We start from the raw sequence: 26,833 nt of genomic DNA, 5'->3' as shown, positions 1-26,833 counted from the left end.
CAGCAATTTTCAGAATAGCCCTTACCTGAAAGGTGTGGTCCCCTTTTGCAAGTGGAAAATTGAAGCTGAGAGAATAGCAGCTTGCTGAAGCTGGCAAGTGAGTTTGTTGCTGAAAAATATTTGGCTCTCAATAATTTGGAATTTTCCCTGAAAGGGCTTTTTCATATGTTACAGCTGAGTGGGCATTTTATGTATGCACCAGTACCGTGTAAAAGAGGCGCTTGCCTTTATTGCACCAGTGCACAGTTGGCACCTTTTCTCAGTGACAAAAAAGGCTTGTATCCAATTAATTTGTTAGCAGGACACTGCATGTGTGCATAGGTAAAGGGTAAAGGGACCCCTGACCATTAGGTCCAGTCATGACTAACTCTGGAGTTGTGGCGCTCATCTCGCTTTATTGGCCAAGGGAGCTGGCGTTTGTCCGCAGACAGCTTCCGGGTGGCCAGCATGACTAAGCCACTTCTGGCGAACCAGAGCAGCGCACGGAAACGCCGTTTACCTTCCAGCCGGAGCGGTACCTATTTATCTACTCGCACTTTGACGTGCTTTCGAACTGCTAGGTTGGCAGAAGCTGGGACCAGACAACGGGAGCTCACCCCGTCGCGGGGATTTGAACCACCGACCTCATGATTGGCAAGTCCTACGCTCTGTGGTTTAACCCACAGTGCCACCCGTGTCCCAGGTGCATGTGTGCATGGTTCAAGTTAATTGTGGAATATGAAGCCCTGCAAGTATGTAAAGTCTCTTGCAGGTACTTTAGCCCCCCCAACCTGTTTTATTTTCTTTCATTGAAAAAGACAATTTAACTGAAATATAGCTTCGGTTATATCTCCATGCTAGACAGAAAATAGTGCCCAAAAGCATTTTCTACCCTGCCTCTCTTATTCAACAAATATTCAGATCAGCATACAAAAGAAAGAAGCTCAAAACTTACATTAAGCCTTGTCCATTTACTAGACCTTACAGGTACATCCATAACTGCTTATTTTCACTGCTGCTGATGTGCAAAGCAGCCAGGGATTGATGTTCAACTGGCCAGGGATTGTTGTAGACAAAACTATTATCTGTCACAATGCTGGATGTCAGCTGAGTTGACTCCTTGGGTAAAGGAATGCTGCAACAAAGAAATTTTTTAGTGTTTGTCTGTTTTGCAAAATTACCTTAATAACGGAGCCCTGAGGACCCAATGGAGAGGACTTGGAGGGCTGCATTTGTCCCCTGGAACTGAGGATCCTCAATCATTGTGATGATCAGCTGATGAGATCTTCCTGTCCGTGATGCAGCCTATGGTTAGCGACCAGTAGAGAGAGGGCCTCTTCTGTGGTGGCGCCAGAAGTATGGAAACTCGTTCCCTCTGAGCTTAGATGAGTGTCTGCATTAATGACATTTAGGTTGCTTTAAAAACACACACACTTGTGTGCCGAGGCCTTGATCTCAATATGTTGTTTTAACTCTGCCCTAGTCTTTCAGTTGCATTTTCTTCCTGTATTTTTATGTTTTGATAAGTATTTTAATATTGTTGTACCCTGTCTATAGACCCAACATGGGACACAGTATAGAATTGTGTACTGTATCGAGGTGGGCAGGTGTATGCAGAGGCTTTAGCTGGAAGGAGAAACTGCCATTTACATGAATATTGTTTTCAGGGCTCCTTTTTAATGTTCTTTATCTATGTAAGTACATATAGTTTTCACATGGAGGCCAGAAAAATAGTTTTTGTTGAAAATATGTGTAGGCTTGGAGGCTTGAGGTTACCGTATTCTTTGGTGCTGTGAAGGCCAGTCCCTCCCTCTAGGCTCCTGCTTCGCTGTTAACAGGAAGGTAAGTAATTGCTGCCTTGTGTTTTGACCAGAGGTGAGGATAAAGTTTTGCCTTGTTTTCTGGAAGATGTGTCAGTTGAGACCCAAAGAGTGGGAGGACAAATATCAGGGAAATGGTTAATTGGCACCAGCTGCAGTTGGGTCAAAAATGGTTTAGGGGGCAGGTCTGCAGACCAGGAACTGCTCATTTGTAGAATGTATTTATCTGTTTTAATTACTTCTGTTTCCCCCACTCCTCAGGTTGGAAGGCAAGAGTATATAGAGCCCAAAGACACAACAGAAAAGGAGACCTAACGTTTCTACTGAAATGAGCCTGGACCATAGAGTATGCTTATTGCTATAGTTACCCAGGTATGCTTAATTGCCTCTTTTACATCCTATCTCTGTGATAAGAACCCTAAAGATGGAGACACTTCCTCAGTCCCCCAGCTCCATAATGGATGAGACTGACAATGCTATGTGTTTAAAAATAACGAGAACATCTGTGACCAAAAATCATAAATTTTACAGACCCTACAACTGCCATCCATGCAACTTCTAGGTTCAAAATATTTTATAATATAAATGGTCTTTAAATCCCCACCCCACCCCCCCGGTTGCCCCTCATTTTCCATACATGTGGCTCTTGTTCAACACTGGCAGCTAGAAATCTCAGGGTTTTGAGCAAGCTGCTGGATTTTACATAATAAATATGGTTTGTATTGCTTGCTTTGTTTCAGTTTTCTGTGTTATTGAATTTTATTAGCTGCTTAGAGATTCACTATGTAGCAGTTCAGAATTATAACGAATAAATATTAATTAAATGGGTGCAGCTGTAAACAAGTGTACTATACAAAGAAAAAAACTTTTACCCCGATAGACAATATAGGGTTGTTAGTACAATATGGTTGTGGCAACAGTAATCCAGGGGAAAAACCTTGTTTGTTTATCTGTTGTTTGTGCATTAGGCTTGTTTAGAATGAAGTTAATAGTACAAGTACATAGCAGTGTTTGTCAGTTAAGTTGCTCGTCAGTCCAACGCTAGAAGAGTCACCTGCCGTATGCCGCTCTTAGTAGTGGTTCCCATCTCAGTCAAGCTAGCATTATTTGTTGTCTCATACAAAAGTTCTCTTGGTGACTTGTGTAGACTGTTAAAAACAACAGTCTATAATAAACAACAGAACTCCAAAATATATAACAGAAACAGCAATAAGCATGACATTCACATTTCCTCAAATGGCTGGAATAAGTTATGTATAACCCAGCACCAAAAGGATGGTAATGTCAGCACCATGAAGGCCCCATCCTTTTAACACTGCACCCATGTGTCCCATGAGACACCCTAACAAAACATGGTGGAAGAGGGATCTAGATGGTTCTGGTTTTCTGTAACCCCACCCCCAGGAACCTTACAGTGAAGAGTGGATAATTTATTATTACTATTACTAAATTGCTAGATGACTTGCAGTGGCTCTGCAAGTCTTTCTGGCTATCAGTTGTTTGCTCCAAAAGGGCACGTCTCTTCTTTTCTAGGCTTTCAGTATGACAGGTGCATATTTGTGCATTTTCAGGTCATCCCTAGTATGTAGCTTATGAGGTGCAGTAGGTAAGGCACTTCTCCCTGAGCCACCATTTTGCATATCCTTGCAGCATCCATTTTGCACCTAGCTAGTTGGTGGCCCGACTGCAAAACCTTTTTAGTAAAAGCTGAAGTAGATCTTGATGTCTGCTTACCCCTTTGGTAGAGGATGGCCAGATGGTAGGATCATGATAAAGAAAAGGGGTGGTGGCAGCCTCAGTGAGGGGGCAGGGGGGAGACGGGACCCATACACCCACTATCTGTCATATAAAATTTGCCCTGTCTTTGGGGCTTTGGCGCACTTGTCAGCAACTTATATTTATCACTTTCCCCAAAGTGTCTTTATTTTCCTAAGTACCTGGCCAGTTTACCTGACTTTAGAAACTTATCCTTCCTGGAGTTTCTGATTCAAATGCTTATCAGATTTATACCAGGTGAGTTGCCCCAGTTCAGTGGTGTGATGTAATTCTTACTTTGTCCAGCTCTAATTAAGCCTTTTTTTCAATCCTTGTATCCTGCAGTCTTTTAAAATGTTGATTGGTTCCATGTCCCAAGCTGGAAGGATTACAATCCTCTTCCCCGCAACCCTGCTCTCTTTTTGTTTGTTAACTTATACACTTGTAAGGAGGAAAAAACACTTCCCTAACATTTTAAGGGATTCTGCACAGCGGCAGTGGTTTTTTTTTCCTCCCTAAGCACATGTGTCTTAAGGACTTGCTGTTTGAGTGGCATTTGGACTACAGTATTATTTATAGAGGATTGTATCATGAAAAGGCTTGTTTGGAAATAAAACAACCCCACCTTCTACAAAATATGCTTTTTAAACCGCAAGAGCACTACCTGGATCAGCAACAGAAATATTTAAGGCCAGGGGAGTGGACATTTGAATATCCTCATTCCTTCCACTTTTTCAGTCACCACTGCTGCTGGATAGAGCCATGAACCAGCTGCCTAAGAGGAAGTGCCCTAATTTCAGACACAAAACTGGGGGAGGGGGGCTATTTTCCCATGTGGTCACCGTGGAACATTTTTAAAAGCCACAGCTGGGAACAGGGTGTCTCTTTCTGTCATTGCTGCCTTCCCCACCCAAAAAACAACAACACCTTTGTATGGATGGATTTGTTTTTATTAAGCTGCTGTGAAGGCCTGTTTTCAGGCAGGAAAGCAGGATACAAATATTTCAGATTGAAATAAACAAACCAAATGCTCTCAAAAACATCTGTTTAACAGTTAAACAGAACTTCCCAAGGATGGGGAACGTACGGCTGTCCAGAGATTGATTGTTAGTCTCCAACTCTCATCAGCCACAGCCATTGTTGCCGATAGTCAAGGATGATGGCAGTTGGGAGTCCAGCAATGTGTGGAGTGCCACAGGTTCCCCATCTTCGTCTTTGGGGAACATGGAAAAATTATCTCCTTAAAAGTTGCTTTCTTGAATCTGTAGAGAAGGTACCTGAGTTAAACAAATTTAAATACTTCCAGTGATTTCAATTGTCTACAAATTTCTCCCCCCGTCCCCCAGGTTCTAAATTGTTACCTAAGGACTCCATTGTCAATGAGGGAAGAAACTGACTGGGAACTGGAGGTGGGAACAAGGTCCTAATACTGTTCACCATGCGCAAAGGGGTGCCAAAAGACCCAGATGCAGCTGACCTGTTCTACAAAGATGATCCTCAGGAACTATTTGTGGGTTTACACGAAATTGGACATGGAAGTTTTGGAGCGGTTTACTTTGTAAGTAGTTTTTGCTTAATATCCCATTCTCTGCAAAACAAAGTAAATATCTCTTTTCATAGCGTTAAGCACGTTTCGCTTGAGGAAGAGGTTTTTCTTCATAGTCAAAGCTGTTTATACCCTTCTATCCCTTCTCCACAATTCCAAAATGGCATCCATTATGCATATAAAGAAAATGTATACAGTTTTATTTCTAGGTTTTATTGTTGCTTATTTGCTTTGCTGTTTTTTATACATAAACGTGTGTGTGTGATATGTTTCGACAGTAACTCATGCACGTGGGAACTCTGGCCTCTGCTTCTCTGTTGTAGAGTGATGGATCCCATTCACAAGGGAGAAATGGTGTATGGAGGTATATGCTTAACCTTAAAAGTAGAGAAGGAAAAGCAGGGGGACTGTGGTGCATGGAAGAAGGGTTTAGCAGATAACACACCTCCCATTTCTCACCTGTACAACTACTTCCCCTTGCTGATTCACCATAGGGAAGCATTTACTAAGGAGTTCCAGGACCCATGTTTGTTGCCAGGTTTATAGCTTGGCCCTTGAGCCACCGAGTTTACAAAATATTCCAGATGGCCACCCAAAAAGCAGACAAGAGCAGCATCTCCATCTGACTGAAAGATATCTTGCTCAGAAGACCTTTGACTTCTGATGATGATTCTTCCTGAAGGATGAACACAAATTTACACTGTGTGTGTACGCGTGCGTGCGTGTTCGCATGAGTTGGTGATCTCCTGATCGCAAATAAGAAGTGTGGGCTTTCAGTTGAGTTCCTGGCAGAGATTAGATTTGGATTAGGGACCTGGATTAGGGACCTCACTGAACTCCTCATTTAAATAATAAAAATAAATTCAAACATTTTTAAAACAGAGGTGGCTAACTTGTGGCCCCCTCAGGTTTTTTTGGACTATTATGCCATGGTACACCTGCATCAGCACAGCTGGACACTTTTATCTGCCCTAGCTGGAACAAAACACGTCTCTCCCTTATTGGCCTCTGCAGCCACAGCAGGCGCTGTAACTCCCAAGCGTTTGACCTCATCCCCAAAGGTACACCCTTCCATTGTCTCCTGAGACAGACGGATGCCAACCGCTGCCCTCAGTTCCTCAGCCAGTATGATTAATTGATGGGAGTTATGGCCCTTCAAACACTTTTGGACTACAAGCTAGCTACCTCTGCTTTTAAAGAGAGCTTCGCATCACAACACAGTCTGCTTTGGATGCTTCCAGATGCAAAAGATGGCTGCTTATGTGCTATCTAATGAAGCTGACCCAGTTTTATAAATGAAGTAGATTGAACTTATTAGTTTCTCTGTGTTACGGCAGTGATGTAGCATTCCTTGAAAACGAGGCAGTTCCACTTAAAGCAGCCTGCCGCACAGCATTACTTACAGTCTGTCTGAGCCTGTTATTTAACTGCAAGATGTCTCAGGCTGTGGATTAGTCCTTCAAGGAAAGTAGAGAGAGCCCTGCTGCTTTAATCATTTAAAGCTCCACCAGACAACACCATGGAAGAGTGTTCTGCGGGGAGCAATTCTCCTCCTCCCAGCCAAGGAGATCACACCAAGCGGTCTATAGCCACACCTTTGTCAGCTTCTTCTGGAGCTAGGCACGGCTTATTTTAAGCAGCTGGTGTGGAAAAAAAACATCAGATGTTACTGGCATTGCAGAAAGTACTTTGGGAGGCTTTCAACTAAAGCTTCATTTTTTTATTAGCAGAATAATATAGAACCACTGACTCACTTGAACCAATAAATAGCACTTTTGAAACATAAGCTGTTAACTTTCCAATGTTCTGTTTTATTTGAATTTCTACTTGAAGGCATAGGATTGGTGACAACTAAGAATTGCAGCAAGACCCTTTACATTTACATTTTCTTTAATTAAATCATCTTCCCTCCCCCTTTTAATAACACAACCCCCAACCTTTGGAGTGCTGAGAATATTGAACTGGGGACTCTGGCAGCAAGGCTTTCTATCCCCATTAAAGGTTGCCAGCAGGAAGAGCCACAGACTCGCTGTCCAGTGTAACAGTTCAACTGGGCAGAAGGAGGTAGTGCTGCCTCAGTGGCTCTTGGTTGGCGATGCAGGATGCCTCTCACCTGACCCTTAAAAGCCTGGGATTCTTACCTGGCTGTTCATTCTGAGCAACATTTGATTGATGGAGACCAAGAATTACCGTACATAGAGTTAAGGGAGAGCTGTGAGGTTGCCTGCTTTGCTGATAACACCAAATTATTCAGGGTGGTAAAAACAAAAATGGGATTGTGAAGAACTCTGAAATAACCTCTCCAAAAGCAGGTAATAAAATGGCAAAGACAGTTCAGTGAAATGGTGAGGGAAGTGAGCAAAAAAAGAACAAGTCATCCTGTCTTTATATATTCATTGATGGGATCTGAGCTGGCGGTGACTGACCAGTAAAGGGATCTTGGGGTCATGGCAGATAGCACAATGAAAAGGTTGATCCAGTGCGCCACAGCTTTGAAAAGGGTGAATTCTGTGCTAGAGATAATTAGGAAAGGGGTCAAATATAAAATTGTTGGAGTTGTAATATCTCTGTTCAGATCTGTGGTGTGACAGCGCATGGGATGCTGTGGACAGTTGTAGATGCTGTGGAGTGGGCAAAAGTGCCGAACAGGGCAACCAAAATGATCTGAGGTCTGGAACAACTCCCTTGTAAGGAAAAGTGACAACTGCTTTGTATTATTATTTTGGAATGTTAAAAAAAAATGCAGTGTAGACAAAGTGGATAGCTTTTCTTTCTCGTAATAGGTAGACCTGGGGTCATCCAAAGATGCTGAATGTTAAATGATTTAAGACAAACAAAAGGAAGTACTTTGCATGGTCCATAGTTAAGCTGTGGAACCTGCTGTGGAATTCACAGTCACAAATATGTGAGGGCTGCCAACTTAGTTGGCTTTAAAGGGGGTTAAACAAATCCATGGTGGATGACGCCATCAGTAGCTGTGAGTTGTGATGGCACCATGCCTCTGGGTACCAGTTGCTGGGGGATAATAGCTGGAGAGGTTCTTGCGTTCTTTTACGCTTCCCACAGGCATCCAGCTAGCCATTGTGAGAAACAAGATTCTGCTTGGCATGCCAGTCTGTTTGCCCTACTTCCTACTGCCAACTCTGATGCTATCCAATAACTAAACCCCAGTTTCCAAGAGCCTAGGCAGAGGTTTCTGCAGTGCTATGGAAGGGTGTTAGGGCTGGCACAGAGTTTGTTGAGTCTTCACAGGGAAGGGCTTTTCACAACTGCTGGAAAAACTTTTGAGCATTGTCCTTGCCCTTTGGATGACATAACCAAGAAGAAGTGTGTATCTGAAGAAGTGTGCATGCACATGAAAGCTCCTACCAATAACAAACTTGGTTGGTCTCCAAGGTGCTACTGGAAGGAATTTTTTTATTTTGCTTCAACTACGGTAGACCAACACAGCTACCTACCAGTAACTATAACCAAGAATGTTCATTTAGCTGATCTTAATTATTGGAACACAAGAGAGGATAGCGTGGTCTTTGTGAATTTGAGGGCAAACTGCTGACTCTTGAACAGCGTCTAGCCTACCGTGGTGATTTTTAGTAAGCTTACTTACTTGGTGGAATGTCAAATGTTTGTGCAGGAAATGGTACTGACCATGCTAAAAGCAACGGGTGAGAGACATGTGCCACTTCCAGCCTGCTACTGCCCATCCTTGCACAGTGGCATAGAGGGGTATGGGTCTGCTGCCACTTGTGCTTCCCCACCCAACAAAGCAGCTTAGTGATAGAGTGTATGGCCCTTCTCAAGGTTTTAAGGCTACATGGGAGAGAACAGTAGGAGATTTCAAGGTTAATATTTCAGTACTGATTGAAAGATGCTGGGCTTTGGCAAGTGGTACTGCCATCGCATTGATTCTGTGGAATGCCATTCGGGAGGCAGATAGTTTAGTAGACCTGTGCAGAATTTGGACTACTTCTGCAGTAGATCTTGTGTTGCTGACACCTAGCATGACGCCTAATGCAGTACAGTGGTACCTCTAGTTACGAACTTAATTTGTTCTGGAGGTCTGTTCTTAACTTGAAACTGTTCTTAACTAGAGGTGTGCTTTTGCTAATGGAGCCTCTTGCTGCCACTGCGCTGCCGGCGCATGATTTCCATTCTCATCCTGGGGCAAAGTTCTCAACTCGAGGTAACTCTTCCAGGTTAGTGGGGTTTGTAACCTGAAGCGTTTGTAACCTGAGGCATTTGTTACTTGAGGTACCACTGTACTAAAAATTCTTTGTGAGGAAGAGACTCTCCTTGATCAATTGGCTTCCTTGAGTTTAGGGGGAAATGAGAAAACGTCTTACTTCTTTCTTTCTTTCTCCTCCTTTTACCCCCCCCCCCCCAATTTCCAGGCCACCAACGCCCGCACGAATGAGGTGGTGGCAATCAAGAAGATGTCCTACAGTGGGAAGCAAACAAATGAGGTAAGAAGGACAAAAACAACTCTGCAAATGCCTCTGTGTTACAACAGCAAAGCAGGCTGTTCCATTGTGTGTTGCTGGGGTTTTTAAAAGCAATTTATTTTTCTTAATGCCATAATAGGCTTCGGAGTGGTTTACAAGTATGTTACCTACTTCTCCAGAGAGACACTTTGAAAATAAAATAAAACTGGACCAGCATTTACTGGTTAATAAAGTGAAGTGGGAATGTAGCCCACGTAGGGAAACTGTAGCTCGCCAGGTGTTGTTTGACTGCAGGTCCCATCAGCCCCAACCAGCATGGCCAATGGTCAGAGATTATAGAAGTTGTAGCCCCAACAGCTTCTGAGGGCCACAGATTCTGCATTCCTCAGTGTAAGCTACTTGCAACACTAGAATTTTGAAAGTGTACTAAACAAGAGTGTACTAAGCTAGAAATCTCTGGAGACCTTCATGTGAAGGTTTGAAAGCCACTCCTTCCTTACTTTTCCACACCACGTAGCAATGCAACCCTTACTCTGCTCAGCAGTCGTATGATGTTCCCCATCACCTTCATTATATTAAGCTGTTATCCTGCAATTCCTTCTGTAAGCTCAGAGAAGCCTTACTGGGTTCTCCCCACTTCCCCCAATTGTGGCTAGGGTCACTGAAACATGGTAAGCAGCACTAGATCACCTGGTTTACTTCATAGCCGAAGGGGGATTTGAATCTGGGTCTCCCTGGTCATAGTCCAGCACTTCACAGCACAATCTCTCTTACTCCTGGGCTCTCTTCCATCCCGTCTCCTCAAGTTCCCTGACCTCTAACACCATGTAATTGCTCATCCACCTAGATCCTTCATGCAGGTTTCCTTCAGCCTTATGTGAGCTGCTGTACAGATCTCCAGCATTCCCACCCAGAAATGGGAATTTCTGCCACCATTCTGTGGTACTTCTGCACCTTTTGAGTCGTGTTTGGTTTAACTTGCTGTCATTTTGGTGCTTAATATTGCACATTGAGATGTGCTTTCAGGACCCTACCTATTCCTATGACAGTAATTTGTTTTTTGACTGTTTTTAATACTGAATATTGGTGAAAGGTGGGTAATAAATTTAATAACAGCAATAATACTGTTCTTCAGTCCAGTGCTTTAATTTATTTTGTTTGTTATTGCATCTTATTTCCTGCCCTTTCTCTCTTAAGCAGGTTGCGGCTCTAAACAAATCTAAAAAACTTAAAAATGCACAATAAAATACTGTATGTATAACAGCCAGCAATAATTATATATCTTTCGCACTATGTTTCAAAGGCCTGCTGACACCTAAATGATACCAGTATGGGGAACAACTAGATCCTTGTAAAAAGGGAGTCAAATAGGAATTTCTACTTTCTAGCGCCTCAAATTCAGTAGTGAAGTTGTGTCATGTATTAAAATGCTCCTAAGTGCCCATCCATTCTTGTGACCAACGCAGGCAATAAATGCAGTGTTTAGAACCACGCAACTTGTATAACATTATTTAGATTTTTGCTAAACCGTTAAATATACAGCATTATGTATCTTTGCTTAATGTGCGTATTTTGTTTTGACTGCAGTATTTGCATGACTTAATCTGATTGCCCTCTGGTAACTATTAGCCTTGCAAAGAGGCCATTTGGCCTGTACATCTTCAGCAGATGCTGACAAACTTTTGTTTCAATTTACTTGTGTTGCTAACAAACAAACAAACGAGGGGTGGGGAGCTGAGGTTCTTAGAAATCTAAGTTCTTCCTAGGTGTAGAACTCCGTGTGAAATTGCCTCTGATTCCAGCTCACCTTGGAAATGTTCTTATTTTGCTATATGGAGAAATTATTATTTCATTATTTATTTTTATACCTCTCCCTTCAGCCAAAAAGGCTCCCAGGGTGGTTTGCAGATTAAGAAAATCAAGACAGTAACTGCCCTCAAGCTTACAAATTAAAAAGGAAAGGGAAAGGGGGATTGAAAGAGAGGGAGCAGGAAATAAGCAATTTTGGGTACTTAGTCCTTTGTTACAAGTTCTTCCAGTGGATGGCTGGGATCAAACAGTTCAAGGAGAGCAGGAACCAACAGTTGCTCATCTGTCACCTTCTCTTTCCCCCTCTTCTCTCAAGTTTGATCTAAAGACTGAGTTTCTTCTTCTTTTTTTAAAAAAACAGAAATGGCAGGATATTATCAAGGAAGTCAGATTTCTACGACAGCTGAAGCACCCCAACACCATAGAATACAAGGGTTGTTACTTGAAAGAAAACACTGCCTGGGTGAGTGAAAGCTTTGTTTGGATTTCACGTCCTATGGGCTGTGAAGAAGCTGTTTGTCCCTGGATGCAATGCTGAATTGTTTCAATCATCCCACGCTGCCACTTATTCTTTAAAGGCTGTCGGGCCCTGAGCCTAACATTGGTATACTGCATGGAAACTGAAAATGTTTACAGGCGTTGGGGGTCTGCAGCTGGGTTGACTTGTCTTGGCGCACTGTTTGTGCTGCTGCTTAAGGACAGACATGTGTTTCTAAATACAATGGATGCTCATTAGAAAACTAGGACCAGCCTCATGGATGCTCTGAGGACCTCCAGAGTGCTTAGGAAGGCTTGTCTGCCCTTAATGCTTTGTATCATCATAACATATGCAAGCTATTGTTACACACCACCCCAGTGTCTGAGCGGACAGGTACTCCCATGGATCCAATGCTTAATCAGGGTTCAGTTTCCTTGAAAGAAAGGCAGCATAGTCTGTGATGTCTTTAGGATATATGCCTTTTATTTACACACATACATACAACCTGAGCATTGGGAGGGAGGGCCTCACAGCATTAACACCACCAAAAGATCTCACTTCTCCATTAGTCACAGCTTCTATGATTCTATGTCTCTCTTCCCCAGCTTCCACCCCACTCTAGCCTAGCCCCAGTTGGCCTATTGTTCTCCAACACTTAACTATAGCTATTACAACCTAGCTCAATCTTTTCGATGCTGATCAGGGTACTTAAGTTGCTAGTTAAAGTAATTGTCTTACAAAGAAACTTTGCTGACCAGTTCAGCAACCTATTCCACTAGATTCTAACCCTCACTGGATGCAGGATCCCAAAAACTGGAATGGACTTAGGGCATCATCCAGACTGATGCCCCCCTCCTATATGTTTACATATAGCAAAAACACACACACAAAAAACCCCCCAAACACAGCTGTTGTGAATTGCCTATGGAGGAATTTCGTTCTCTGGGGGCCAGATTAAACGGCCCTCAAGTCACATGGGAAAGTTTCTCTGACCTGTCAGTACCACTTTAGGGTACAGGTGAGGTGGTGCACATTCGAATGTTCTATGTGGCTGGAAAGATTTCAGCACATAGAAATACAACATGGGGAGAAGGCAAAACTGAAGCTTTTTGACGGTGTGTGTATTGGGGGGGCGCTCAAATATGGAGCATTCTCTGTGCAGCCTCATAGTACAATACTCATATGCTTTCTGCTAACTGTATATTCAATTCCTAATTCTGACCTTGATCCCACTGTGTGTTGACCCCATAATCCGCAATAATGGTAAATAAATTGTCATGTTCTGTTGACTTCACTTGCTTGAAGCCTGATACTGTACATGGGATGGTGGGGGGGGGGGTGAGAGTTGGCTACTGTAGCCATTGCATACCAAAATTAACATGTATATCTTGGAGCAGCTCTCAATCTTGCTAAAACTGGAACTTTCAGTTTTCTGGGTCACTGCAAACTCTTGGCGTAATACATTGCAAACTTCAAGTTGTTGTAAACCGTTTTAGCTGTCATGGCTTTCGCCCAAACAATCCTGGGAATTGTAGCTTGAGGAAATTGTCGTGCTGAGACTTCATATGAAAAACATCACCTTGCACATAACATTTCCCAGGCTTCACAGTCCTCCCCTTACACTACGCTCTTATATTGCTTGGTGAATTATCATTCCTTCTCTATTTTAATGGCTGCATTTATTTCTGCTTCTTGCAGTTAGTAATGGAGTACTGCTTAGGATCTGCTTCAGATTTGTTGGAAGGTAAGCCTTGAAATATTCCTACCGTGCTTCTTTGACAGCATAGCTTTGCTTTTAGTGGTGGCAGTTACCTCCCCTACAGAGGATTTCATAGGTGATTCACAGTTCAGTCTAATTCTTTCCTGTTTAATATATGAGTAGTATCTATCACGTGTGATGCACCACATCTGACTGGCTGTTGCTTTTCAGTATTCCAGTATTAGGATCACAATCCTGGGTCTGCATACAGTTGGGTTAAAGTAAGCCAAGTATGTCAATCCATCACTTGTATTCTCATTTCCTTGGTTCTTGGTTAGGAATTTACTGTGGTGGAAGGCAAATACGATATTGGAGAGAGGTGAGCCTGGGCACCAGCTACGGAGAGGAGGAAGGATTACAGGCCCTGTTCTCCCTCCTTCCTGTGGCCTTCTTCCCAATTCCATTGCCACATATCCTGCACATCCATAGGCATACTTTGTCTCTTAGACTGGCAGTCAGGAAGCCAAATAGTACCATTCAATAGGCCAGATTTAGCCCAGGAGCCACTAACTCTTATCCTAGGTAGGTGTGCTTACACATTTTAATTCCATAAGGAACTACAGTTACAAGAAAATCATGGAGAAAATCGCTCTGGTTTTCTGCCCTGATCTCTTTCTTTCTTGCAGTTTAGATAAATATGTAAAGGTGTACAAAATATGATGAGGGAAACATGTGAAGGGAGGGTGAAGCAAAGTGCATTTCATTTCTACACCTGGGTGGGTTTCAAGGAAAAAGCTTGATGGAAGAGATATGGCACAACATGGGTGTTCTAGGAGGGAATTCCAGGCATAAGGAGCATCAGAGAAACTGGGTGGACTTGTTTCAGAAACAGTTTGGGCAACTGAGGCTAGCAGAGTCAGAGAGATTATTGTAAGCAGGAAAACAATGGCAGGGGATACGAGAGGTCTGTTTTTCAGTTGCTTCTACGTTGATCACCATCTCAGGTAGTTGTCCTCCTGCTTAGAAGAGGGTTTTTGTTTGTGTTAACCTTATTGCTCTGCTAGCAGTAGTATATACAGTCCTTTCTACCCTAGCATTGCATAAAACCCATTTTTTTGTCCAATTTTTCTCTCCCACCCCCAATCCAGTTCACAAGAAGCCACTTCAGGAAGTGGAGATTGCTGCCATTACCGATGGTGCCTTGCAGGGGCTGGCCTACCTGCATTCTCATTTTAAGATACATAGGTAAAAGCATGCAATTCTTATTTTATTTTATTTTATGTATCACTGCTTTTCTTTGCCTTGATTCATCTGATTGGGGGAAGTGATATTCAGACTGCTTCAAATGGTTTTGTTTGCCTCCTTCCCTAACAAAGGATTGTACTCACTATCTGGGAACAGGTATAGATACAGGTTTTGTCTTTGGATACCCAAGAGGTATCTGTAGCATGAAGCACCTTTCATAAGCTGAGGTTGATGTGCCAGTGGTGACCCCTCCTGGCCAAAGAAAGGCAGCTGCTGTTGTTTGATCACTGGTAACATCTAGAGCAGACTACCACTTTGCTTTATACAGCTTTGAAAGCTACTCCAGTTGGTCCAAAATACGGCTGGTGACTGGGGCCAGCTGAAATGGGAGTGCATCTTGGCAATTCCTTAGTAACTTTCATTGGCCGCTGATTCACTTCCAAGGTTTAAAGCCCTATATGGCTTGGGACATAGATATCTAAAGGGCCACTTGCTCCTACGCAAATCTGCTCAAAGTTAAAGTCGTCTTCCAAGGCCCTTCCCTTGGTGGTCCCACCTTCAGTTGTTAAGTAGTTGGCACCAGGAAGAGGGCTGCCTTATTTGTAGTGCTCTACTTATGAATGTTTTCCCTGGGACTGGGCTTCATATCGTTCTTGCACATTGCAAAGTCCTGAATTACCAGGGCCCTTCACAATGTATTACATTATTTTTTATAGTATTTTTTCCTGCCCTCTACCATAAGGTCCCAGTGCAGAATATGTGATTTCCAAAAAACCACACACCCAGTTAAAACCATTATAATAATAAAGCACATAGAACTGCTTACAATGGAGCCAAACAACATAAATTCAGTAAAATACTTCTTTAGATGTGGTTTTTTTGCTAGCGATGTATTTTCATGTTTTCTTGTTCTCATTTGTTCATTGTAAACTTTCTGAGAGTTGTGAAACTGAAGGGCAGGGTATAATTATTTTTTTAAAAGGGGGCTTATAATATTGTGAGATATAATAATAATAATAATAGTATAGTTAGCAGACTACCAAGTTATTATGCAAAAGGAAATGTGACTCACAGATTTATTTATTTTTACTGGATATATAGAGACATGTAATATTTTATGTAGGTTGAGAAAACCTGATCCAACAAGGTGATTTGTTCCAGAATTTATAGAATCAAAACAAAAAAGGTGATTTTAATATCATATTGAGGATTGTGTCCACTAAATCAGAGGAACCCTTCAGATGTTGTTAGATTCCAGCTTCCTATCGTTCCCATCAAGAGTGTCCAAAGATCAGAGCTTATGGGAGTCCAGCAACATCTGAAGGGCAACACATTGGCACTACTTGTAGCCTGATTTCGTTGTGAGCTGATGGCATCTTGCTAACTGATGTTTGTAGGGGCCTTGCACTATACATGTAATACATAAATTGTCAGTACGAACAGAATTGAACCCATAGATTAGTAGAAATGCCCCATCCAACAGTGCACAATTTTGATTTCCTCTTTCCTCTTCAAATTTCCAGCAGTACTATATTAGATTTCCTGAGCCTTCCTCTAGTTTCCCACCATCTTGTACAAAGGCTAATGTTCTGTCACCTATCAAACTAATCTCAGCCTAAACTCTTCCATGCTAGAGGATGTGGTAATCCATCTGTTTTCATAAAACCAAAGCGTTTTCCTCTCATGCAGCTCACTCTGTTTGCCTGTGTCCTGACAGCCTACAATGAACTGCTTAAGAAGAAAACTTGGCTGCAGCTCTGCCAGTTATTTGGGGTTGCCTGTTGCCTGTATCTCACCTTGGCACAAAAGCTTCAATAAAGGAAGAGTGTCCTTGGTTTGGGGGCTGGATGAGAAGCACTGAAAACAGACCTCTGAGCTGCAGGGTGTTTATTTCATATTAAACAGAAACTCCCTTTGAAACAATGCTTGTCGTTTCCTTCTTCTATTCAAAAGGGATATTAAAGCAGGAAACATTCTCCTAACTGAGCCAGGTCAGGTGAAGCTAGCTGATTTTGGGTCCGCATCCATAGCCTCTCCTGCCAATTCCTTTGTGGGGACACCTTACTGGTAAGTGAAACTGGAGTGCAACTTTCTGTTTAGTCTTTCGTGGGATGCTTTATATGTGTGTGAGACTGTGTGTTCAAACACACACACACACACACACACACACACACACACACTGATCCAGTTTGTAACTACAATCCTGATCTTTTAGATAAACATTCCCCCCCAAAAAAACTCTACCATACAATGTGCTACTCAATTTTGAGTTGCTAGGGAAATGCATTTTCAGGGAGAAGCACAGCAACTGTTTCAAACAATGAGCACAGGGGGAATAACACTCATGCAGTTGTCATGGGCTCTTACAGGTGTTACAAGACTACAGGTGTCTGCAAGACTATTGAAGCCACTTCCCCCACAATAGCGAAATCAGTACCTTTATGATCTCCCTTGTCTCATACATGGGGAAATCTCCCAGAAATTTCTCCAGCACAAACTTCATTGCCTATAGTGCTGCTGGTTCACATCTGCCAGCTTTGACCTTCCAATGGATGGTGCCTTCCGCTTGCCCTTTGCCTGTACCCACTCTTCTGCTCTTAACGGCAGCTAAATCTACAACCTGGAACCACAGCCTTGCCTTTCTTTGTAGGGTTTCCTCTGTGTGGGAAAGGCTCTGCTGCTCCAGGCTTCATCTGCCCATGAGGCAGCTTCTGTGAGTTGAGAGCAAGGCCTTTTGGCTGTAGCACCAGAGTGATGGGACTCAATCCTGCCAGAGCAAAATCAGACACTGGGGACCTGCCAGGTGTTGGATAATGTGAGCAACAGTCCAACAACATCTGGAGGGCCATGGTGTCCCTATCTCTGTTTTGGATGGTAGGCTTTTCTGGCCTGAATCTTCTGAAATAGACTATCTCTGCATTTTGAATGTTCTAAATTTGCAGGATATCAAAACTGTTTTGCATGCCTAGAAGAGGAAATAAGGGGTTTAAAGTGTAATAAATATTAGTATGTTCTAAATGCTCCATATGCTGCCAGGTAGGCCAGTATCTTCATCTCCAAAGTGTAGATGCTAAGTGTGGCTTGCCTAAAGCCCTAGTGACTTCATGGTAGAGGCCAAGTTTACACAGGGGAATTCCTGATTTTGCAGCTCAGTTCTTATCCTCTACTCTGCCCTCACCCAGTTCATGTATCACTTGAAACCACAGCTAAGCTTAACTATGCTTTAAAGGTGAGATCCCAGTATGCTGGTGCACGGGGAGAAAACTATGTCCACTTTGCTCCTTCTCTGCTCCTGTGCTACCAATAATTAAGCTGTGTTTTGGCTTTGTGTTATGCCTGAATCCAGACTCATGGTTTGGAGAGAGACAAGCAAACCATGAGCTGTGAGCAAAGTTTCTTATTGGTTTACAGATCCTGGTTTGTTTAGGGAGAGACGAACCATGAGCCCAGGCACAGATGTAACACTAAGCCAAACCATAGCTTACCTCCTATAGCATAGGAACAAGGGTGGAGCAAAAGCAGCTGCAATTTTCTCCTCGTGCACCTGCATGCCACACGTTCGTCTTTTAAGTCATAGTTAAGCCCAACAGTGGTTTCAGGTGACATGCAAATGAGGCAACTCTCAGTTACATGAGCACCTCCACTTGGCTGGGGACTGTTAGAGTTGGGTTTTCCTTGTCCCTTGGAATGTTTCCAGGTCAGTGCCGGATTTACATATAAGCTAAACAAGCTAAAGCTTAGGGTCCTACTCTCTTGGGGGCCCCCAAAAAAATTAAAGGAGAAAAAAACTGGATGTGGATTTTAAGTTAGAGCTTAATAATTATTCCACTATTAATATACATCTTCTTAATTATATTTCACTATTAATATACTTTTTCTTAATTGTATTTCAATACAACAATCACTTTGATAAAATAAGTATTTTGTTATGTGCAAAAGGCTTTAGATACCTATTAGGTCCATAAATTACCATATAGCATATATTCAACACAATAAACAGCGACATTTTGTTGTTGACAAAGGACAGCTGGACATATAAAGGGCCCCATTACCTTCAGTAGCTTAGGGCCTCATCAAACCTAAATCCGGCCCTGGTCCAGGTGACTTTCTGCTCTCCATCTCTTGCTTTGTTAATTGTCTGCAAAACTAGAATCTAACCAAGGACACCTCTTGCATAGATAAATATTAAGCAACTCCATGAAGCTGTGTTTGGGTTGCGGGGCACATAGACTGCAGGAGCTCTATGTGTGCATTCTATGTGTATGTGTATGTATGTGTGTATGTATGTATTCCCTCTCCAAAGCCAGCAGTGTAGTTGTGTCCCTAGTGTGGATTTCCCTGCTGTCTTGCCTTGTTACCCCCCTTTTTTATCTTAGACCCCGCCTTTCCCCACTGTGCTCCAGATCCCCTTGTTTCTTTCATAGCTGCACTCCCAGGCTGAGCATCTCCAGGAAAACACTGTTGGTGTATCAATGGGAAAACTCACCGTCTCTGGTGAGACTGAAATTGATGCCTTAGGACCCTTTCAGCCCCTGCTGGCTGACTCCAGGTACAATGCCACTGAGGTTGGTGTGGGTCGCCCATCTGCCAGCATGTTGCAGACTCATTAGGTTGTCCTTTTTCTTTCTCTTTTGTTTTGCTCTTCTCATACTCCCTTACCATCACCTCTGGAGGAAGTTGGTTTGTTTTTTTTCCTAAGCAGGCTAGTGTTATTTCCCCCCCAGCATGGCTTAGTTTTGCTCCATGCTGATTATTTTAAGTTCCGGGGCTGTTGTGCTGGTGATGATAACTTGGAGGGTGTGGGGGGAAATTGTACCCCACCCCTTGTGGTGTGTGTGTTTTTTTTGCTTTTGTGTTGCGTAATCTGCACTCTTTGTATCCCTGCATGGTAGGATGGCCCCTGAAGTAATCCTAGCTATGGATGAAGGACAGTATGATGGAAAGGTAGATGTTTGGTCTCTTGGAATCACGTGCATAGAGTTAGGTGAGTAACATGGCCGCATATATCTTCAACCTCTCTGATACCTTGTAAAGATTCTCAGCAGCAAATGAAACAGGCAGCCTATTTCTTCCACATTTCGATTCAGTAGGGTCTCCAGGAGTCAGATTCAGCCCATGAGCTCTCAAGTGGCTATCTATGATTATACTGTGGCATTTCTGGTGTTCCTGGGGGTGTGGAGACTAAGACGGGGAAATAAAGCTAGTCATTTTGTACCCAGAGCAAACAAAGTGAGTTCTGAACCATGGAAATTATGATTGGGGGCAAAATGGCTTCTGCATTCACACTGTGGGCACATGTACTTTGATGCCAGTTGCAGAACTTAGCATCTTGAGTAACTCTGCTTACTTTCTGTGCAATCAATATCCAGTCCATAGTAAATTCTTAGAAGCTGGAGAAGGGTCTTAAAAAGACTTGTAGCAGTTATCATTAGAGGCTGGAGCTTTGGGGAAGCTGCAGAGCCGCTTGCCTCCTCCCCATGCTTTGTAAATTATACCAAATATGCTAATTTACCTCCTTTGTACAGTTTAGGTTTGCTTGTTGCGTTGTGATTGTCCAGCTGCAAAATTTGTGGGTTGCTTAGTTAACTAATTATTGCAAAGCTCTCTCAATCCTGACTATGATCAGGAAAAAACCAAATATAAGCAGGATATAAACAGGGTTTTCACCAAACTTTTAGGGTCATCAGCCCAGTCCTATGGAATGCTCTTCCAATAGGGATTCATCAGGCGCCATGCATTTTAACCTTTAAAGGTTTGCTGAAAACATCTCTATGCTGCCAGGCTTAATCAAACAATTGAGATAAAACATTTTCTGTAATTGTATGACTTCAGATCTTTACATGCTTTTTATTGCATAGATATTTGTTGCAAACACTTTGATATTTTTAATGGAATTGCTGTATACAAGATTTTTTTATATAAACTAGTTGTGCGCTCAGGACCATGTATGTGCTGCCATTGGTGTGGGCACACAGCATACTTTGTTCACCATTAATTTGATGGAAACAACTCAGGGTGGCTGAGGCAACCCAGTCAGATAGATGGCATCATTATCATTATCATTATATTTTATTTATTATTTATCATTTATTATTATTTATTACAGTCAGTAGACCAGAAATAAAATAAAAACATTCAGTACACCAGAATCTCAAAGCAAAACACACAACTTACTCTCTGTAGAACTTCAATTTTTAAGCAACAGCCAGCAAAATATATACCTTATTTGTTTTATCGGTTAAAACAAAAATATACCTTACCTTTCAACTTGGAAAAATTCCACAGTGAGGTTCCAAAAATGAAAGCAAACAAAAAACACAGTCCAGTAAAGCAAAGCAAAATTTCACAACCTACAACAATGTAATAGCAATCAGGAGGAGTATTTCAATAGACCAAAATAAAACTGAAGTATCGCAAGTGCCTAGGAAAGTAAAAAAAATAAAATGTATTGATACCTGAAAACATTCCTTTTGGAATTACTGTGTTATTTGCAGGGCTTCTTTGGAGAACTGACCAGAAACCTCAGTTGGTGCAGAATATGGCTATGAGACTGCTAAATTGGATAGGCCCCTCTGAACCTATTATGCCAGCATTTTGTCAGCTTCACTGACTCTCCCAGTCTATTTCTGGGAGTCCAATTCAAATAGATAGATAGATAGATAGATAGATAGATAGATAGATAGATAGATAGAACCAAGTGCTTCTTTATTTTCCCATATCTTTCAAGTATTTTCGTTTCTATGGCCCTTAAACCTCAGAGCTCAACACAGGATTTTCTTCTTCACTTCTTTATTTTTGTCCTTGATTTTTTTTACCTGAGGTTGTTTTAGCATTGCATCTCATTTTATTCTATGAAGTGTTCATTTTTATTGTAGTCCTTAATTTGTTCATACTCTGCTGCACTTTTATTGTAGGGAGGCCCCTGTGTCTGTCTATAAAAAATAGAAGAAGAAACAACCCCCCCCCCAAGCTGTAAAACTGGCAATACTCCACAAAAAAGCTCAACACCTCTGAGCCATCTCCCTTGCCCCCCATTTTCTTAAATTTGAGTGCCCCCAAAAGGGTGTATTATAGATGGAAAAGTGCAGAGAATTAAGGAATTGTATGCATATAGCATCTATACAGATCACAGAATTAAACTTCACTTGATATATTTTTAAAAGGATTACCTTGGTACAATTTCTTTTTGTTCATATTCCTTACCTGCACTTACTTATGTCTATCCCTAGCTTCTGCACATAAGCTAAGGATAGAGACTAAAAAAAACCCTGCTATCCCCATTACTGAAGAGTCTGGGCAATACATCGAACGGCCAACTTTTCATCCACTTGGTTGCAGAATGCCCCTAATAGAAGCCTTCCCACTCCACACCTTTTTTAAAATATATATATAGTTTTTCCAATATATAACAATTTCAAAAAGTATATACAAAATCAAAATCCCAACTCTCCCTGCTCTACCCTCCAGAACAGATCAATCTAGTTAATTTGCCAAAGTCCAATCTGATTTTGGTAGTTGCCATTTTTTCAGGGTTATCTGTGAAGTCTTTTATGAAGGGATGCCATATTTCAACAAATTTGTATTCCTGGGTGCCAGTGGACTTGTATACTCTATTTTTTCTCACTACTTCCTTTCCCTCTCCTTGCAGCGGAACGGAAACCACCCCTCTTCAATATGAATGCTATGAGTGCCTTATATCACATAGCCCAGAACGACTCCCCAACCCTACAGTCAAATGAATGGTAAGAGATGCTGTCTGCAGTCTACTCCTTATTTATTTATTTATTTATTTATTTATTTATTTATTCATTTGTTTATTTAGAACACATGTGCCCTACTCCTTAGCCAAAAAAGACTCCCAGAGTGACTTAACAATTAGAACAAGGCAGTCCCTGCCCCTGCAAGGTTTACAATCTGGAAAAGCATGACACACAAGGAAAAAAGGACAGGGAGGAAGAAGGGGATGGGGAGAGATCAGACTCAGGCACTGTTACTTAAATGGTTGTTCTTATAATGACCAGCTTGCAGGGCCAGGAAGTGCCCGATGGAGCCGGGCTTTCAGCAAATCTGATGGCACTAGCCCTACTTCCCAACTTGCCTGCTGAGGCAGTTTGATGGAATGGCTTGTTCCCAAGTGAAACTTGAGGGAGGGGAGGCCTGATGGAGGTGGCCTGTCATAGCAGAGCTGAGGGAGTGAACTCTGCTCCCCATCTTCCCCATTGGTGGAATGGCTGCCCCCCAGCCTCCACTTCTTCTGGTTTGAAAGATGAGATCCTGTTCCTGCCTGGTATGTGACAATGAATGCGAGCCAGTGGATAAAGTGTTGATGAGAATGCGGAGGAAACACCGCTTGGTGTCTTCACATTTTATGTGCCAGTCATGCTTGCCTCAAATTGATGTTTCCTGCAGCAAATGCATGGATCATGAATGACAGAATCGTATATTAAAATTCCAGTGTATGTGTGCACATTGGACGCGGGTGGCGCTGTGGGTTAAACCACAGAGCCTAGGGCTTGCCGATCAGAAAGTCAGCGGTTCGAATCCCCGCGACAGGGTGAGCTCCCGTTGCTCGGTCCCTGCTCCTGCCAACCTAGCAGTTCAAAAGCACATCAAAGTGCAAGTAGATAAATAGGTACTGCTCCAGCAGGAAGGTAAATGGTGTTTCCGTGCACTGCTCTAGTTCGCCAGAAGCGGCATAGTCATGCTGGCCACATGACCCGGAAGCTGTACGCCGGCTCCCTCGGCCAATAAAGCGAGATGAGCGCCGCAACCCCAGAGTCGGCCACGACTGGACCTAATGGTCAGGGGTCCCTTTACCTTTACCTTTACCTTTATGTGTGCACAGGCTGATGAGCCCCCAGAAAACTATATTCTGTCCAGTGGAGGCTGGTCCCTTAGGGTGAATGGATCACTGCCTGTCATTTGCTACACAATTCTTTTAACTGGAGCCATCATAGATGGAACCAGGACCTTCTGTGGGGATGGCATGTGCTGTACCACTCAGCTGTGCTGCATCCCTGTGGGCCACACCTATTGTTCATTTTACATGTTGACTGTAAGAAATCGTGCACCTGCGGCAAATTCAAATTGCCACTTCATTCAATTGAAGGAGAAAATGCAAATATGTTAATCCACGATATATATGCTAACCCATAGCCCAGAGGCCTGTTTCATCCCCCTCAAGCCAGCAGCAAAAAGATCAAGGAAATTAAGGAAGACCGAGGGCAGAGGTGGACAGAGCCCTGATAGGGATATACTCCTTGGTCACCTGAGTGATGGATCAGCTGTGGGGTGGGAGCTGTGTGTGTTTGTGGTCACACCCACCTCTGGCCTTGGGCTGCAAAAAGTTTAGCCACCCCAGTTAAACTTAAAAAAAATAACAACCCACACACATTACAACAAAGAGTAAAAGACATATAACCATATATTATAATTTGCTCCAGAACGTTGCAAATGTTGTCCATTTTCCAGGAAATGTACTTGCCTGTTGTCTATGATGTGTCTTTGTGTAATTGTTAGTTACAATGAAATGTCTTGTGCTCAAAGTTCTGCCTTTCCATTCTGAAACCGAACGAGTGTTTCCAAATAACTTGCCATGCAATTGCTGCACATAGTGTGAAGTGTCTCTCTGGGAATATTTGGACCTCCATCTTAATACTAATAAAAATTTGTACAGTAAGCTGAATGCATCTGAGATGAATACCATGCTATGGGTCAGACTGGCGTGTTTTGTCAGTTACTGCCTTTATCCGACAGCTTTTAAAGATGTGTGTGCTATCAATATTGTGACCTCACCTTGTGCTTGGGAGAGGTCAGGTAGCAGGGTCTTAATACAAGAGCTTCTGCTTGGGGCTGATGCTTCAGTTCCACCATGTGCTCAGCAAGCTTCCCCACTGTAGCTATTCTGTGCGGCAGCTATAACACTGGAAAGCCACTCAGACCTCCGAAAACTGCGCCGGAGACTGTGCGCTTTTAAATTGGCATTTAGAAGGAAACTTTTTCCTGCACTATTCAAGACTTCAGAATACAGTTCATTTTTTCTTTCAAAAGCCCCATGAGAGAGATTAGATTAGGCTGACGGTTGTTTGCCTGCAACTGCCCACTAAAACCACCTGGCTGCCCAGTGATTTAAACCTGGTGTTCTTCGCACCTGAAATCCAGTATTCCTTTTATCTGTCGCACCACACTTGACTGTACTGAGTATAACTTGTGATGGCGGGGTGACAGGCTTGATGGCTTTCTTTGTCTTGCTTTCCCCTTACCTCCCCAAATCTAAATTTATTCTCGTGTCTTCTCTGTTTCTATACTCAGGACGAACTCTTTTAGGGGATTTGTTGATTACTGCTTGCAGAAAATACCTCAGGAAAGACCATCGTCGGCAGAACTATTGCGGGTAACTTTTTGGATTTCTCTTAGGCTACATGTGAACTTTCTGTAGTGTGAAGGGGAAAATTAAGGACAGTTTCTGTGTGGCTTGATTTGGGTCTGATAGGTGCTGTGCAGGGAAACGCCCAGCTTGCATATTCGGGATTCCTTTGGTGTAGCCTTCCTCGGCCTGATGCCTGCCACTTGTTTTGGACTACGACTCCCATCCCCCTGACCATTATTAGCTGGGCTGATTGGAAATGTGCTCCAAAACATATGGAGGGCACCAGGTTGGAGGGGAAAGTTGTTTTAGAGAGCATTCACCTTCTCGTTTAACCCTCAGATGAGCCCCCAGAAACACTTTTAAATAAATAAATAATGGCAGCTTTGCTGCAGGTATAAACCCACCATAAAACATACTTGCTAATGCAATAGTTGGATCTTTTCCTCAAGCCAAAAGGATGCTGCAACTACCAATAAACAGGTTGAAGTTGTTTAAGGTTGGAGATGAGTTTAGAGGGAGAGAAGGCAAGTATGTTCCATGGTGCTAGAGATGAGTTGCAGGTGAGGGTAGATTGGAGGACTGAGGGGGTGACTTAGGGGATCCAGCATATCCACTTTACTGCTCAGTAGCAAAGTGCGTCCCCAGTCAGCACTGCATGGTTGTGGATCCACTCTGCATAACTGAGATCCCTGGTTGTCATTTAACCTAATGTGCCAGTGGTGCTGTAAAGGGCTGTCGTGAAGGGTGGTCTATTGGAGCTGATTGGTCTCCAATTAGTATGTCTTAATGATACTCACTGTAAGTGGGCTGGGAAAGGTCATAGTGGCAATTGAGAAATTCTGGGAATTATTTGTGCCTCCTTGGGGAGCTTTGCCTTCCTTTTTATTTTATTTTACAGCCACTTCCTTTTTGAAAACACAGGGGGGGGGGACTATTATTTATTGCTGGAATTCAAGTGTGCAGGAAAGTTCACCATAATGCCTTCTACCCTTCACACTTAAAAAAATAATAATGGGGTATCACTTTTTTTTAAAGGAACTTTATTTTTCAACCAGAGTTAGTCACTCCAATTTAATGTTCTTAACTGAAATATAAAAGGGTGACCTTCGCGATGTGCACAATTTTTATTTTTATTTAATATATATTTTTATTTATTTATTTTTTGCTGAGAACACATGTGTCGTTTTTGTGGGGTTTTACCTTTTCTGACCTAGAGTGCTTCTGTCTCCTTCTAAAACTAGCATGAGTTTGTTCGCTGTGAGCGACCGCCCCGGGTTCTAATAGACTTGATTCAAAGAACGAAGGACGCTGTGCGAGAACTGGATAACCTTCAGTACCGGAAAATGAAGAAAATCCTTTTCCAAGAGGCCCACAATGGCCCTCTGAATGAGTCTCAGGAAGAGGAGGAGGTATCAAGTTTATCTATACCGGTGATTGGTAATAATGACCCCTGTTCCACACAGGGCCCTCCCCAACCCCCTTTTCACAGGCATGACTTGCTGAATTTTGTTGTGAACAGGAATCAATTGTATCTTATTTCTGGGCCATGATATTTTCCTCTTGGTTTCTGAAATTAAGTGTCTGAAGAGGGTGGAGTGTTCCGCCAGGTCTATGGAAAAAGAATAATTTGAAGCCTCACCCATTAGTCTGAGGAAATAGCAGACCCCCCCCCAAACCACCTTTATTCTCAA

General features: G+C 42.7%; 1 protein-coding gene across 4 annotated transcripts in view; it reads left to right on the top strand.

Moving 5' to 3' along the window:
• TAOK3 (TAO kinase 3) overlaps positions 1-26,833 on the top strand; it is a 113,893-nt gene that overhangs the window by 27,219 nt on the left and 59,841 nt on the right. For 3 of the 4 annotated variants that reach the window (XM_083717095.1, XM_083717093.1, XM_083717094.1), the window contains exons 2-12: positions 2,061-2,171; positions 4,901-5,112; positions 9,492-9,563; positions 11,713-11,814; positions 13,528-13,573; positions 14,677-14,773; positions 16,727-16,840; positions 19,666-19,757; positions 22,422-22,515; positions 25,085-25,166; positions 26,384-26,551. In XM_083717095.1, the coding sequence (XP_083573221.1) occupies positions 4,993-5,112; positions 9,492-9,563; positions 11,713-11,814; positions 13,528-13,573; positions 14,677-14,773; positions 16,727-16,840; positions 19,666-19,757; positions 22,422-22,515; positions 25,085-25,166; positions 26,384-26,551 (987 nt within the window). In that variant the 5' untranslated portion in view covers positions 2,061-2,171; positions 4,901-4,992. Of the gene's footprint in view, positions 1-2,060; positions 2,172-4,900; positions 5,113-9,491; positions 9,564-11,712; positions 11,815-13,527; positions 13,574-14,676; positions 14,774-16,726; positions 16,841-19,197; positions 19,323-19,665; positions 19,758-22,421; positions 22,516-25,084; positions 25,167-26,383; positions 26,552-26,833 lie in introns of all 4 variants that reach the window. The other variant, XM_083717096.1, reaches the window with a different exon arrangement.

Source organism: Podarcis gaigeae (genome assembly GCF_964106915.1).
Source record: "Podarcis gaigeae genome assembly, chromosome: 16".
NCBI lineage: Eukaryota > Metazoa > Chordata > Lepidosauria > Squamata > Lacertidae > Podarcis > Podarcis gaigeae.
The sequence above is the reverse complement of the archived record's forward strand: the minus strand, read 5'-3'. Positions and strand labels throughout refer to the sequence as shown.